The sequence below is a fragment of the Homalodisca vitripennis genome, chromosome 1 (genome assembly GCF_021130785.1).
Source record: "Homalodisca vitripennis isolate AUS2020 chromosome 1, UT_GWSS_2.1, whole genome shotgun sequence".
Classification (NCBI taxonomy): domain Eukaryota; kingdom Metazoa; phylum Arthropoda; class Insecta; order Hemiptera; family Cicadellidae; genus Homalodisca; species Homalodisca vitripennis.
The window spans coordinates 132,327,757-132,344,481 of NC_060207.1; the positions used below are offsets into that span (position 1 = coordinate 132,327,757).

At 35.4% G+C, this 16,725-nt stretch overlaps 1 protein-coding gene across 1 annotated transcript in view; it reads right to left on the reverse strand.

The window, feature by feature from the left end:
• Nucleotides 1–16,725, reverse strand: part of LOC124371370 (probable cleavage and polyadenylation specificity factor subunit 2) — a 75,355-nt gene that overhangs the window by 24,194 nt on the left and 34,436 nt on the right. The window contains exon 12 of the mRNA XM_046829703.1: nt 12,333–12,610. Within this exon, the coding sequence (XP_046685659.1) occupies nt 12,333–12,610 (278 nt within the window). The remainder of the gene's footprint in view (nt 1–12,332; nt 12,611–16,725) is intronic.

A 16,725-nucleotide genomic window follows, 5' to 3' on the forward strand; every position in this document is an offset into this window, starting at 1 on the left:
TTATTAGGATTCCAAAATATTTTCTTAGTTCATTCAGTGTCAGGTCAATCCATTTCTGTAGCCTAGATGCATTTCTCATCTTACTTGAAGTTCTTTTAGTCTGGATAGTCTTATTGGTATATTTGTTCGTTTCCCTGACAATACTATTCAATACTGCACTAGTGAAAAACAGTGAAAAGTATGATATTGGTTTTGAGTTTCTAGGAGGAAGGTTTCTGGTACCAGGATTTCTAACCCTGAACTCTGATTCAATATCAATGGCATCTTCTGGTGTATAAGTTCTCAACCACATGGGATTGGAAAATTCTTGAATAGTCCTTTTTGGATTAGGTGTATCATCTTCATCACTATCACTATTATTTACAGTATGATGAGAAATATCTACTTCAGAAGATTCTAAGTCTTCAAAGTTTGGAACATATTCCTCACCGCTGTCAGAAGAATAATCCTCTAATGATACATCTGAATCAAGTTCCGGCACATCTATATCACTAGTATTTTCCAAATCACTTATTTCATCATCTAAAACATCTCTGATTTGATCTGAGCCTAAATTGTTATCCATTGCCACTAAATACAGCACAATTCAAAACAATAACACAGCAGACACCATTACTGTATGGGTGTAACAACAGAAAACAACTGGTTGAAAAACATCGATATATCGACCGTTAAAACAATCTATTAGATTCCATAGAGGATATAAAAGAAACTTCACAATTCGATGATTACAGCACTATATGAAACGTTAGATTTCAACGAGAATTGTTGAAGGAATTACAAATACAAATACAAATACAAATACAAATATTCTTTATTTTCAAATACATTAAGTATTGAAATGGCGTCATATAAAATCATCACAAACAGTTGTTACAATTTCAAAAATAAGCTTTTCAAATGGCAATGTTCATTGTCTTCTTTCAATAAACTCGTTAAGTGAGTAAAAAGGATTGTTAATTAGCCAGTCAGTAAGAGTAGTCTTCAGTCTTCTCTCCCGGTGAGGCATCTCAATTCTTCAGGTAGAAGGTTGTGCAGCTTCATGCCCATGTAGGAGGGTTTCTTTTCATATAGGGAGAGATGGTGAACTGGTAGTTGGTAACGAGTACCGTGGTCTAGTATTGTAGTCATGTAGGTGTCTATTCTGCGTCAGGGGTTGTCCAACAGCAATACAAGATGACTTCTTTTATGTAGAGGTTTACTATTGGCATAATCTTCAGGGTTTTGAAGGCTTCTTCTACAACTTTCTCTGTAGCCTAGCTCAGCTAAGGTTCTTACGGCCCTCTTTTTGTAGAATCAAAACTTTCTGAAGATTACTTGCAGAAGTTCCTCCCCATATCATTAGGCCCTACCTGATGTGAGTTTCAAACAAGGAATGGTATGCAATTTTCGCAGTAGATATGTCGCTTATACATTTTGTACGTTTGATCATATAAAGGGAGGAATTTAATTTGGAGAGAAGATTGTCTACATGCTGTGACCAGGTAAATCCCTCATCAACAATGACTCCTAAATATTTAGCTTGGGTGTTTCTTTCCACGTCGGGTATTGTTGGTACTTCATCACATCTTCTCCCAAATGCGACTTGACTAGTTTTGTCTGGATTTTACCACCAAAGTCATTTGAGTGGCAGTAACTGATAAGCCATGTTCAAGGCTGTGAATGATCTGATATCTAGATTGTCTTTTTTTCCACTCAAGAGCAAAGGTGGTATCATCAGCGTACATTGAAACTGTACAAAATTTGTCCAGGTGTTCGGGTATGTCATTTGTAAACAGTATAAATAATACTGGTCCCAAAACAGACCCCTGGGGCACTCCTCGATTTATAGGTAAAGGTCTTGATCTAGTTATTGCTGTGATTCCACTTGTTTGCTTGTTTTTATTTCTACTATTTGTTTTCGGTCTTTAAGATAGCTTTTAAACCACATCTTGGCTGTGCTCTTAATTCCTAATTTGTCTAATTTGTGTATAATATGAGATCATGGCTCAAGCAGTCAAATGCTTTACTCAGGTCTAGGAAGAAACTAGTAACATGTTTTCCTTCCCTCAAGGTTGTCAATTATGTAGTCAACAAAATCGGTCAGGGCGGTCATGGTTTGATTTTCCCTTGATGAAACCATGTTGTCTCTCAGTTAATAAATTAAACTTCTCACAGTGGTCCCAAAAGCCTTCTCAGGACAACTTTTTCTAAGATTTTAGAGAAAGTTGGCAATATTGATATTGGCCTGTAATTGCCAACTTCGGTTTTTACTCCCCTTTTTATGTTTTGGGTAAACTTTTGCAAGTTTTAGGGCTGATGATGGAAATTGACCTTGACTCAATGATTTGTTAATAATACTTGTGAGGGGGATTGTTAGTGATTCCTTACAATGTTTAAGTATTTTTTGTGGAGATATTGTCGGTGGCTGCAGAAGTCTTTTGTTTGAGATTTTTTATAATATTTTGTATTTCTATTTGGCTTGCGTGTTGGTAGTTATGTAAGTCATGGCCGGTGTCCGAGGTTGTGTGTGGGTCTATAGATGGTTTAGGATTGTTTTTTCAGCGTTCTCTCAGCGATGCTGGTAAAGAAGTGATTCATATGCTTTGCAATTTTATAGGGTTATCTTCTACATGTCCATCAATTTCAAGCTTGAGTGTTTGTTGTATTACATTTTTTTTGTCTGTCTTTCATCGTTTATTATCTTCCACAAGGCTTTAGATTTTTATTTTCTGCTCTATTTATGAAACTGGCTGATGCCTCTTGTCTTAATTTTCTCAGCCTCAAGTCATATTCTTTCTTAGCCTTTGCTAGATTGCGTTTATCTTCTTCATTATTTGTTTTCTCATATACTAGAAGTTTCTGAAGGAAGTTTTCTTTTAGCAAGTTTACCTGAATGGTCTACAAAATGTTTATTTGTCACCCTTCTTTTTCCTTCTAATTTTCTTTAAATGGACATGCTGATTGAGAGCCATGGTAACTATTGACATAAATTTAGTATATGCTTCTTCTGCAGTGTAAACATTGTGCACTTCATCCCAATTTTCTTGTAGCAGTAAAGCATTTAACATACTAAGGTTATTCTGGGAATAGTTTCGGCTCATTCCACTGTAATAGGTGTTTTCCTGACAAGTCCTTATTTGTGACGTACAAAAGTTGTGCAGTATGGTCAGATAGGCCGCTGTGAAATACCTTACTTTCTACGTCTTCAAGTAGTAGATTTGTACAAACACAGTCAATTGAAGACCTTGTATTCGATGTAATCCTAGTAGGAGGTAGATTCAATCTATAAATGTTGTGACTGGCCAAAAACATTATTAAGTTGTTTGTTTTCGTTGTCAGTCTTTAAGCAGTCAACATTGATGTCACCTAATAACAGAATGGGGTGATTTTCTGCTTTTGTTGGTTTTTTCTAACATTTCTGATATTAGACTCAGTGCTTGATGAAGGTTACCAGAAGGAGGTCTATAAATTCCAATAATGTATAATGGTTTCTTGTTCAATGTTAGCTTAATCATTGCTGTTTCGCAGATTAATTCTTGACAGTATGCTGAAACAGGGATTGTCTCTGTCAGGTGGAATATGTTTTCGTCAACATATATTGCTGCTCCTCCTTTAGTATGGTTACTTCTACTAAAGTAGGTGGCAAGTGTGTAGCCAGAAAATTTTGATATTTTTTAAAATGTCTTCTTTAAGTCCATGTTCTGCTTGAGTATTAAGATCCTTGGCTGTAGTTCTTCAAGAAGGTGGACTAATCTGTTAGTTTTATTCTTCAGTCCTTGGATATTCTGATGTAGAAAAGTGATTTTTAGGTTTAACTTGTTTGCAGGGTGATGGGGATTTACAAAGATCCTGGTTTTGTATTTTTGTTTGAATTTGTGAATTGCCTTGGATGTTTGCCTAAAAAATGTTTTTCTGGATGAACTCTATAAAAAGTACTTTGTCTAGGTGGTGAATAGTCATTTGGAAAATGTACCTGCGCTTCAACAACTATCTTATTGCTATTTAGTACTGGAGTGTCTGGTGTTTTCAGTTTTTGTGACGGGGTTTGTCCTGGCTCCCCCACTCTTCTGTTCATGATGGTCAGGTATCGGGCCGGAACCCTGTGTCACAAGACCTGGTCAGTTTTTGTGACGGGGTTTGTCTGGCTCCCCCACTCATCTGTTCATGATGGTCAGGGTATCGGGGCCCGAACCCTGTGTCGCAAGAGAGCTGATCAGTTTTTGTGACGGGGTTTGTTCTGGCTCCCCCACTCTTCTGTATAGTCTGGTCAGGCGTAATTAGATCAAATTCCGGTGTTTTGTGGTCTCTACACTTTTTTACTTGTAATGAAACACTTAAAGTAATTTGATTTTCTAGTTTGTCTTATTGGGTAGTTTTTACTTTTTAGTTCTGAAACTGGCTTTAATTTAGTAAGACGAGCCTTCTGTGTCTTCCTTATATTCATTTCTTTGTTCTGGTCTTCTTGTCCCCGTTATTGTATTCAGGACATCAGCCTTAAGGGCTGGCAGAGGGGCATAATTATTCATGACATAACTCGCAAGATCTGCCATGGACTGCTCCATATGGTCAAATTTTTCCAGGACAAGAGCTAGATCCAACAAAGAAGCAGGATAAGGATTTGTCGATTGTGAGCTAACAAAGGTTGTTTGGGTTTCCATGTTTTTTAAAAGTTTTAAAATTGTAACTATCAGTTTGCTCAGTCATTGTTTTCAATTTTGAGATAATTTTTTTCTTGCTCGTCTATTTTATATAGGTAACCAGTGAGCATTTCTGATTGTTTTATGTCGTGTTCCTCAAAAATATTTTGTAAGTCAGATTTATCTTGTTTACATTTAATAAGCTCCTGCTCTACATCCTCCAACTTGTTTAGCAGGATTTCAATTTTCTGTATATGTTTAATTTCTATGGCTGAGAGTTCTTCAACTTTTGCTTCCATACTAAGTGAGTTGGCTTCAAGTAGAGAAATTCGACTATTTAGATAGTGGATGTTATTTTTCAGTTCATTATTCTCCTGTAGTAAGATTGTTCCGGCCTCCTGCAGCTAGGGTCAGAGATTTTTCTAAGTCCTGATCTTCTAGCTTTTCATGGTCAATCAGTTTTAGATTTTACTTCGTCTAGTTTTAAGTCAGTCCAGAGAGGGAGGGATAGAGGGAGTTGTGCTTCCAAAACTAACACATTGAGTAAAACTATTTTCAAGGCCTTGAAAAGAACGGTCTGGAGTGATTAGAGTTGTATTTAAATTTAAATTTGGATCACTATGTTCTTGATCAAGCTGATGGTCTCTTCTACAGGTAATACATTGCCATTTTGCAAATTTCAGAATCGGTCCATTTTTTTAAGCTTTTTTTCTGGAAATGTTTTGGCATCCTGAGTGGTACCATTTTTTACATTTTTCCTGTACATTTTATTCCTGAAAATCTGACACCTATATCACAATTGCCACAAGGATATTTTGTGGGCATTTTGTACAGCTAGGTACAGAGTAGAGCAGGAGTACAGCTTAAGCTAGGTCAGTAAAGTACACAGCTGCTAGCAGTTGTCAGCAGGTTGTGTAGCAAGTGCTGAGCTGGTTGTAATGAGGTGTCAGGCGTCGGTAGTAGGTCATGTGTGGAATGTGAGATGTCAGAACAGTCAGCACTGCTTCCAGTGGTTACCATATGGTACCAGATTATTCCTACAAATGTTATTTTAAATTAAACAGAAGCTTCTCCTTTGTCAGAAATAGTGTTGTTTAATATGTAAAATATACATATATTTTTGTATTGTTAAGCTTGGTAATGGTTACTTAAGTGTTCTTTGTTGATGTCATATGCTTAGGATTCTTGCAGTAAGTAAAGTTGTTGTTATTGAACTTGTTTTCTTGATTTTTTAAAATGGAAAATACTCACAGTACTTGACAGTCGTTAGTGTGCACAAGTTAGGTGTTGTTTTGTACTTATACCACTAAAACTATAACTTATTACTGGAGCACTTTCACTGAGATTGTTGGCTGGCAGCCATGTTGGATTTGTCAATTAGCGTTTCAAAAAGCGCTTACATAATAGTAGCGCTCGCGACGATATCACCAGGGCGGACGATATAATCGTCACGGCCGATACTATTATCACCGCGAGGGTTAATAAGTAAAAGATTTTTTTCTGCAATTTGCGTCTTCATTTTTGAATTAAGAATAAAAAAACTAAATTAGGCTTTAGACCCATCTGATAATGTTACCAATAACTTTAATGCTTATTGTCCGCATTCTAGTTAATATTTTATGAACGTTTTCCAATTAAAACGTTAGTGAAAAGACAAGAATTACTAAAAACTCCTGGTGTACTACAGGGATAAAAATTTCAAGTATAATAAAAGAGAGGTACACAGCTTAGTCAAAACAAAAAAAATCACCATTGCTTTTAAAGTACTATAGAACATATAGAGGGATATTTAGAAAAGTTGTTAACAATGCAAAACAAATTTTTAATGATGAACTGATTTCCAAGTCGAGAATAAATTCTAAGGCTGTCTGGTCAGTTGGGTGTTAAGTCTGAATTGGGATTCAGTTAAAAGAACAAAACTCTTGGACAGTTAATTATTGAAAATAATACAATAACTGATCCAAATAAAATTGTTCAAGAATTCAATAAACATTTAGCTTTAACTGCAGAGAAACTTAAACTAACTTCCAAAAGTATACCCTATAATGAACATATGATTTTTCACAATATGAAACAAATCCCTCACGAATTCAAATTGTTAACTATAAAAAACAAAGACGTATCAAAAGCCATAATAAAATTAAAAATACAAATTCCACAGGATGGGATGATGTTCCTACCTACCTTATAAAAAAAGTGAATTCCTACATCTGCACCTAATTATGTACTCTAATTAATTTCTCTTTTATGAAGAGCAGGTTTCCTGATAGACTGAAATATTCTGTGATAACACCTATCTTTGAAAAAGGAAACAGCTCATATTGAAAACTATCACCCAATTTCAGTTCCAATAGATTTTTCAAAGATTTTTGAAAGTGTTGTAAATTCTCAGTTGACTGGATATTTGGAACAATATGCCTTATTTCATAAGAATCAATTTGGCTTTAGGAGAGGTCATGGCACTGTAGGGGCCCTGGCTCATTTGGTAAATGAGGTTTCTCAAGCCTTGGATGAGTCGCGGGCCACTGCCGGTGTGTTCTGCGATTAATCTTATTAACACGTTCGCTGCAGGCGGTAATTGTGGTTACCACAGAGCCTTTGTTCTGAAATGAGGTCAATGTGCGGCCAGCACTCGAGCTATAACAACGATGTATTTCTCGCTCCTCACGAGGTACTTTTCCCGCATTTTTATGCACTTCGTTTTCACATTAGTCTTTTTCATTATTTTTCATGATTTTTAAATTTTTTATATTAGTAAGTGGTTGTGCAACACAATGCATTTTCCCCCTGGAACAAGTGGTGTACAATAACCAAGTTCAAAGCATACAACAGAGCCCAGTATTGAGTTCAAACGACGAGGATGACAACATGGACGATGTGGAGTACCAGACGGACTCGGAAGTTGAGAATCCTGATTACGAGATCAACCCACACCAATGGAGCGCTCACAACTGGATTGGAATACATTTTTATAAACTTATGTACCACGATATTTTTTTATCATTTCAAGTAAACATTTAAATATATTTTGTTATAATTACTCACCACATATTTGTAAATAATAACTGAATTTGAGTGAGTTAGCGGAGATTTATATAAACTTTTTCACATTTTTATAAACTTTTACGTTCATTTTGGTTTTCACATTTACGTATACATTGTTTATATGTGTCTAAATTGAATAAAATACTATTTACTTAGCTACAATGTATTCATTTGGAATATTCCCACTGCCATAAAAGGGCGTTCCCTAGTGCGAGCGGTAACTAGAGTTACCAGCTGGCAAGGAAGACTGTCCTCAGAAGCTAGCGGTAACAACAGTTACCGCATTCCCAAAATGGTAGAGAGTGATATAATAATCTTGCGATGATTTCTTAATGCATTATTTTAGTTTAAACTATAGTTTTATCACGTTTGTATGTCAATAAATGTTCTCCTCTGGTAATCCGACCTTTTTACTGATCCGACCATACTCTTGGTCCCTTAGGTGACAGATTAGCAGGGTTCTACTGTAAATTATTTGAAATGTCCCCTTACTACAAAGGACTAAAATTTTACAATAAAATTCCAATATCTCTATCCTCTTTGCCTCTAGAAAAGTTCTCTATAAAATGAAAAAGATATCTTAATAGAGAAAGAACATTATTCAGAAAATGATTTTCTAATCGATGCAATCTTCATTGAATAAATTACTTTCCAACCATTCCAAAACCTTTTAATGTATATATATATATATATATATATATATATATAATTTATATATAGACAATAGACAATATCCTTTATTACAATTTCTTCAAGAAATGTTACAGCGTCAAATTTAAGTCAAATTAGTATAATAGGTACAAAGTGAAATGAAAAAGCTTCTTCAGTGTTATGTGGGGTCTCCGCAAGTAAAGAATTCATTTAGGGTGTAGAAAGCCTTGTCTAGCAGCCATCTCTGCAGCTTCCTCTTCATCAGCACAGGGCCTCCAGCTTTCAAGTGGTCTGGTATCTTGTTTAGCATCTTCACTCCTGCATACAATGGTTTCCTTTCATACATGGCTGTTCTGTGACCTGCAGCACATAGTTTCCTGCATATCTGGTGTTGTATTCATGCACGTCACTTTGTTTAGGGGGGTCTTTGGTCACACAGTAAAGGACAGTATCTAGGATGTAGATGGAGGTGACCGTCAGGATGTTCAGGTTCTTGAAAACATCTCTACAGCTTTGTCTTGGACTTAAGCCTGCTATTACTCTGTTTGCCCTTTTCTGCATACCCAGGACGCAGTTGAGATTGCCCATAGTGGATCCACCCCAGACAGTAATACCATAGCGTAAATGGCTTTCAAACAATGCATAGTATGCAGTCCTTGTTGCCTCAGGAGTACTAGTTGCCTTGATTCGTTTTATGGCATAGAGAGCTAACCCGAGTTTTAGGCAAAGATTGTCCACTTGATTATTCCAGGATAATTTTTCATCAAGTATGACACCTAGATGTTTGATTTTGTCAGCTGCTGTCAGGTTGGGCATTTCAGATACTGTAGACTTTTTACTCCCAAATGACATTTGCTTGGTCTTACTTTCATTGAGAACTAAGTCATTTTTCATACAGTAGTCTTGTGTCATATTGAAGGCAATAAAAGTGTTCACTTCTAGTTGTTCTACGTTTCTGTTTGCAGTAAGCAGCACAGTGTCATCCGCATACATGACCATCTTACTGTATTCCTCTAGATGTTCTGGAAAATCATTGATAAACAGCACAAACAGAATTAGCCCTAGGACAGAGCCCTGGGGAACTCCTCTGTTAGTCGGTACCAATTCAGATCTGACAGTACTTGTAAATCCTCTTGTTGTTGCTACGGTCCCCACGTTTGTGTGCCATTCTGCTACGATCCACTTTGGTCACCCTTCTGCTACGGTCCAGTCCCCAGTTGGCTGTGCGATTTTGCTACGTTCCAGGCCCCCGTTTGTTGTCCCAATTTTCTCACAATCGGTATTCAAAGTGTGCTGCCCCTCATTGGTTGTGCGACTTGCTTCGTGTTGGCTAACTCATATTGTTCCAAGTTGATATTTAAATAACGATCAAACTTCAATGTCTGTGGTGTTGTTGATAGTGTAGTTTGTATTAATGAAAGTAGGCTACACGTTATATATCACTAGCACTGGGTCTATATTATCTCAGGTTTTTTAAGTAGGTTGAACAATGGTTCAAACTTAATACTATTCTTTTGAAAGTTCTGATCAATATGATTGTTTATATCATAATAAAGTTCACAAAATATTCACTGTTCTTACCAATCACTTTGAATCAAATAAGTTTTGAAAGTAATATTCTTTAATTTAAAGCTTATTATCTTACTTACCACATTTCTTTGTAGATGGGATACTCAATGAAAGACAAAGCAAATGACTTTGACGTCAATTTATTTTATATTATACTGTCTAATTCTACTCACTTTGCTTTGATTTTTGTTCACTAACACAACATCCCATCCCTTATTACAACTTCAATGCACTATTGTACAGTTTCAAATTTCATCTATACGAGTAGGACGTCCTTACTGCTTCAAGTCCAGACAGAGAAGAAGGATTCTCCATATAAAAACTACGCATACCGGTTCACACAATGTTCATCCCCTCTCCCGTTCAAATCAGCGTCTTCACGATTAAATATAATTTGATTCTTTTCTTATAATTATCAAAATTTATCACGTTCACTATAATTGATCAATTTAAGTCTTTCTATTTTCTTTTATTATTTTTCTAAAGCTTTTTTATTTAAATTTTTAGCAACATGTGCTTTCTGACGTCATCAATACGCAAGTCATTTTATCCCACAATTGGCTTTTCTGCGTAATTTTATTTAGTACTTTTGTAAAACACGAATTTTGGTTATGTTTAACTCATTTTAATTAATTAAATTTGTTCCCGTATAAAGTTTAATATATTTCTCCGTTATTAGTTAAATAAATCTCAATTCCGACAACATGTGATTCACTGACGTCACAGTCTGCCGATTCACTGACGTCACAGTCTGCCAATTCCCCGCGAATATTCAAATGTCGTAATTTGACCTGTCACATTGTGTGTTTTAGTTCTACCATTTGGCTTCGTCCTTTTAGATAACTTGCAAACCATTTTAGTGCTGTTTGTTGGATTCCTAAATTTTGAAGTTTAGCTAGAATAAGATCATGTCCCAGACAGTCAAAAGCCTTGCTTAGGTGAAGATACAGGCTGGTGATAGTTTTGCCATTTTCTATGTTCTCAATTATATACTCAGCAAGGTCTATCAGTGCAGTTGTGGTTGATTTTCCAGTAACGAACCCATGTTGGCTGTCTGTCAATGATTGGTTTTGACTAAGATGTTCCTGGAGTCTTACTTTAACAATCTTCTCAATAAGTTTGGAGACAGATGAGAGCAGTGAGATAGGTCGGTAGTTAGAAATGTTTTGTAGGTCCCCTTGCTTGTGTTTTGGAAATACCTTGGCTATCTTCAACTTGGATGGAAAAATATAAATATAATTCCACTGTATTTATTTTATCACTCATTATTTTTAAATGTGTTTTATGTTTTGTAAATTATTTTATTTTAGGATAAGAATAGCTACATCTAGCTGTATTTAATTGTAATATGAATAATATGCATACTGGATCACTGTTTGTGTGATTAATATAGATTATTTATCAATGAATTATTAATTATGTTTATAGATCTTTTTAGGATAAATATATTTTACATTATATTGACGAGTCACCTGTTCATTATAGATCTTATCTACTACAATTATGTAATGTTACGTGACAATATATTTAAAAAAAAACATGTTATCTGAAAAACAAATCCTACTACATGTTTAAGGTAACAACTAATGATACTTGTTTTTTCAACAGATGTTGAAATGGATCAACAATTTTTTATACACAAAATGGACAACAGTGAGAGGACAAACGCACAATGTACAGAGGGGAGGATTGAAATGCAACAACCATCATTGGAATATAGTGACCTGTAATGGCTTGTCTTCGACGTTGTCTAGTTCGTTCAGCATTATTTACGTTACAATTGCGTGATAAAGTTTCAATATAATTGGTGATTGTGTTATTTAAATTATTCAGTTATTGTAATTTTTTTATTATCATTTATAGCAAAAATAAACATGAGTTTTATACTATTTTCATAAACTTCTGCTGAATAGTAATATCGTAAAATGGTAATATGTGTAGAATAGTAAAAAGTTGTAAAACTCAGGCTATGGCTCTAGTGTTGGAACTAATATTCTTATTTCTTGTAATATATATTCTTATCATAAATGGAAAAAAAGGAAAACATTCGAGATAGATCATCAGATTTAGAGAATTTGATAGACTTGGAGCCTTTTACTAATCAATCAAACTTGAAAGAGAGTGATATAGATCATGTTTTTTGTTGCAGATGAGTTATTTTACCATTAAAGCTAAATGAAGTATATTTTCATTAAATAGATCATATTTAGCTAATGTAATCTATTTTTAATTTTAATTTACCACATTTTTTGGGCATAGTCTTCTCTTTTCTTGAAATGATGTATATTTTTCTTGATGTAAATTCCAATGTTTAAAAAAATAAACTTTATCAATGGTTTATTCTTTTTTTTACATTTTTTACTGAAGAGATACAACACACCTTATAAATGTCAGTCTTGGGTTTTTATAAACGTAAAACTAGAACCCGAAAATTGACCTGATACAGACCTGGTAGATATATGTTTCAGTGGTGACATCTACCACCTCCCCACGTGAAGGCGCAAACACTCTCGCATCTGTGCGCTGCTTGGCATGCGCCTCCAGAGCGAGTGTGCTTTCAGGAGTGCCTCGGACCAGGATTAACCTCCGAGGCTTCAGTGCTGTCAGGATCTTTTGGATGGACTCGCCGTCAGAGCGACCCTCAAAGTCAATAAACTGCACCTGCGCCTGCACGTTAACCTGGCGTGTATATTTGACGCACTTGGTTGGCACTTCTGTTATGTCCACTGAAATAGAAACACAGAACAGTCACATATTTATTGTATTGCTACTAAACTGACTAACTATTTATCAAACGAAAGGCATCCTATGTTTAATACATAAAATACAAATGTAAGACGAACATACAGTATTCAGGCTGATTTCTATCTATTTAATGACATATCGTATTTCTGAAGGAGGAAACTTTAGTAGGATTCAAAATGTCTTAATTTTACAAGAGAAAGGAATTAAAACCATTACATTGTCTGAAACTACGTGTACCAATTGTAAGTCCTTTTTTTAGTGCATAAACAGTGACCATTATTAATCTATGTTTATATGATCTTGTAAATTATAATGTCAAGTCAAACAGCTCTCAGATATGTTATTGTATATTTATGTAGCATTCACTGAAAGAAAAAATTTCACTTCCTGCAGTTGGTAGCACTGTTGCTGAAAGCTCTAAGACATCTGGTATTTTTTCATTACTCCTGTCAAAAGTTATAAGTGATAGGACATATGAGACAACTTCATCTCATTATATTGCTAACATGATTTTCTCGAAATTACTGAATTATATTTTTTTTTAAACCCCAGACCTTGCACTATAATCTTTATATATAAATAATTCTTTTGTGTGTGTGGACGGACATTACTGAACCCCTCCTAAAGGGCTGGACAATTTTAATGACATTTTTTGTATGTCTTCAGGTGGATTTGAAAATAGTTTAGATTTACAATTCAGTCTATTTTAAATTGCTTATTTAATTGATTTGTTATTTATAAGTTGTTGATTTTGGAATATTTTACTTTAAATTCGGCAGATTGTGCTACAGGTAATAGAAAGTGCTGTTAACATTTTCAGGTGAAGTTCACCAAGTTATTATCTAATTTAAAATTTAGATTGCACCAATGATCAATAAACCATCAAATGCAATGGAAATACTATTTTTAACTCAGTTATAAAAACTATCTTATTGTATAAAGCTGTGAATGTTTGCACATAAGGTAATGAATCTGGTTAGATCGAAAGTAAATTAAAAGAGCCGAAAGAAGTTGGTTTTCACTAGTAGGCCTATATATTTTCTTAATCATGGCACAAAGCAAACTCTACAATGGTACTGGAAATATCTTAAAACAGAAAGTATAGAATAAGCATAAAAATAACATCACTTCTTATTTCAGTATTTTATGCAATCACTTTTGGAACTCAGAGGTTATCTAGATAATACAATTAGAAGTTTTATTAAAATATACTTTTAACTGAAATTCTTAGTAAATATGAAGTATGCAGTGCTTGATCAGTAGTGTAATGCAGGAATTAAACATAATGTTACTATCTAGCTTTTGCTACAAATTTCAAGACTTTTACAAAACCTAACTTAGATGTGTTTGGTAAGAAGTAGGCTTCTCAGACCTTTATAGGCTATATATATATATATTTTCTTACCAACAAAACAAACTCAACTGTGGCACCAGAAATATCTTAGAGCGGATGTAAATTACAACAGCCGAAAGCAGACAATTTATTACCAAAGTAGTCTTCTCAGACCTGTGTACGTACACACAAGGTATGTGTGTGCACATGCACAGGCGTGCGTGGTGCATGCGTGTTTCAAAAAATCAAAATCGGGAGAAACAAGACAAACTTAACTATGGCACTAGAAATACCTTAGATAGAATTAAACTACAATGGCTATAACTATAGACTTTTGGACATATTTTATTAACTGTGGCAGCATGGGAAACTCAACCATGGCATAGACAATATATATTGCTTTTAAATGAGAAGTAATTACCTACATTTAGAGTCTAAAAATAGCCATTAGTAATTCTTCTTATCATTTGAAGTTGTTAACCATGGATACTAACATGATATAAATCTAACATAATCTTACTTCCATTTCTAAACTACACTGAACTCCACCATGCATTACATCATTAATTGCTATTGTCTTCGGCTTAAGGATTCCTCCACACTGGCTTAAAATAATTCAATTCTTACTGAAATTGTCAGAGCAATTCAATAAACTATCGTGGAATGTTTGAAGGAAATTTGAATCTTACAAAAACTATTTCACTCTATGACTTCAGGGTCCCAAAGTACTGTTCTTTAAACTTAAATCTGAAATGGATCAGGAGATTGGAATAGCTCTGAGTGACTATCAATTATCTCAGGAGTGCTTATAATGTCAAAGAAAAAGAATACATGAACATAGTGACCTATTTTTCAACAGGAAATTGCATGTGAAGCCGTAGGTAACTGCTAGTTACATATATAAATTTAATCAATAAATGATTATTAGATGCTGACAAGATAGGCTTCGTCAGTATTATCCCTCAATCTAGCCTAGGTATGCTGTCCTCTTTGTAATACATTTGATGTCAGTCAGACTGTGTGGTGAGATTGTTTACTTAGTATGCTGGTACGTTTTGGTATCTTTGGAATGCAGGTCAGTGAGGGCTAGTGGTGTGTGCATGTGAGCATGTTAGTGAGTGGCACATGTATGTGTGGTGTGTGGGATTTAGTGTTTTGTACAGTGTGGTGCTGCTGTTTGGGATATGTACGAGGGCGGTTCAGAAAGTAAGTTTCTTTGTCGGCTAGTTGGCGAACGGGTGGGGGTAGCGGCATGATCCGAGTAGCGCTGTGTGGCTCCGTTCAGTGCGTGTCTGGCAGTGCCGCTGTGAAGGTCGTGACGTTATTTGTTGTGCTGCAACCTTGCTTTCAAAATGGCCGCCATTACCGAATCTCCCGCCTACTGTGAAGTACGTTCGGTTATCCGATTCATGTGGGCAAAACAAATGCCACCAGTGGAAATTCATCGTGAGTTGTGTTCGGTATATGGAGAAAACATTATGAGTTACACTGCCCTGAGAAAATGGTGCCAATTGATTAATGATGGACGCACAAATGTCCACGATGAAAAGCGATCTGGCCGACCATCTGTCATTACTGACGACCTTGTTGCGAGCATTGACCACAGGATTAGGGAAAATCGCAGATTAACGATTACAGAACTTTCTGAGTTTTTTTCTAACATCTCAAGAACTCTAGTGTATGAGATAGTAACACAGAGACTTCGTTTTCACAAATTTTGTGCTCGTTAGGTCCCTAAACTTTTGACTGATGAGCACAAAAAGAAGAGAATGGGATCCGCTTTAACCTTTCTTTCGCGCTACCATGAAGAAGGTGAAGAATTCCTTAGTCAGATTGTGACAAGTGACAAGACATGGGTCTCCTATGTGAAAACCGAACAAAAGAGACAATCGATGGAATGGGGTCACACGTCATTGCCAAGAAAACCCATGAAATGTTGGCAAACATTTTCGACAAGAAAACTTATGGCAACAGTGTTTTGGGACAAAAAAGGGATTATTCTAGTGGAATTCATGGAAATAGGGACAACCATAAACGCTGCAGTCTATTCTGACACTCTCAAAAAACTGAGAAGGGCTATACAGAATCGTAGGCGGGGAATGGTGACTTCGGGCATTGTTCTCCTGCATGACAATGCGCAGCTGCATACAGCTGCCTGAACTCAGGACCTTTTGAACAGTTTTGGCTGGGACATCTTTGAACATTCCCCCTACAGTTCAGATTTGGCACCCAGCGATTTTCACCTTTTTCCCAATATGAAGAAATGGCTGGGATCTCAGCACTTTACAGACGACGAAGAACTGAAAAACTCTGTTAGCGGCTGGTTATGTGCACAGGCGGCAGACTTCTATGCGGCGGGTATTGAGAAGTTCGTAACCAGATATGATAAGTGTTTAAATAATTTTGGTAATTATGTTGAAAAATAGTGTAAGAGTTGCTCTTTAAAATGTGTGTAATAAAAAATCTGTAAGTATATTCTGCATTTTTTTATTAACCAAAGAAACTTACTTTCTGAACCGCCCTCATACATGTGAAGTGGATAGATCCAACTCTATATTCATTTTAGACAATTCTATATTATATTCTTTTTTATTGCCGTCTTTTTTATGTATGCCTATCAGTTCATCAACCAACAAAACAGTAATATTTTTTATATTATTTATTTACATTATTTTTTTAGTATGTTATTTTTTATCTTCTGCATCAGCTACACACCTTTCTAATTTCAGAGATTTAATTTCTTAATTGGCTAATTGGATACAG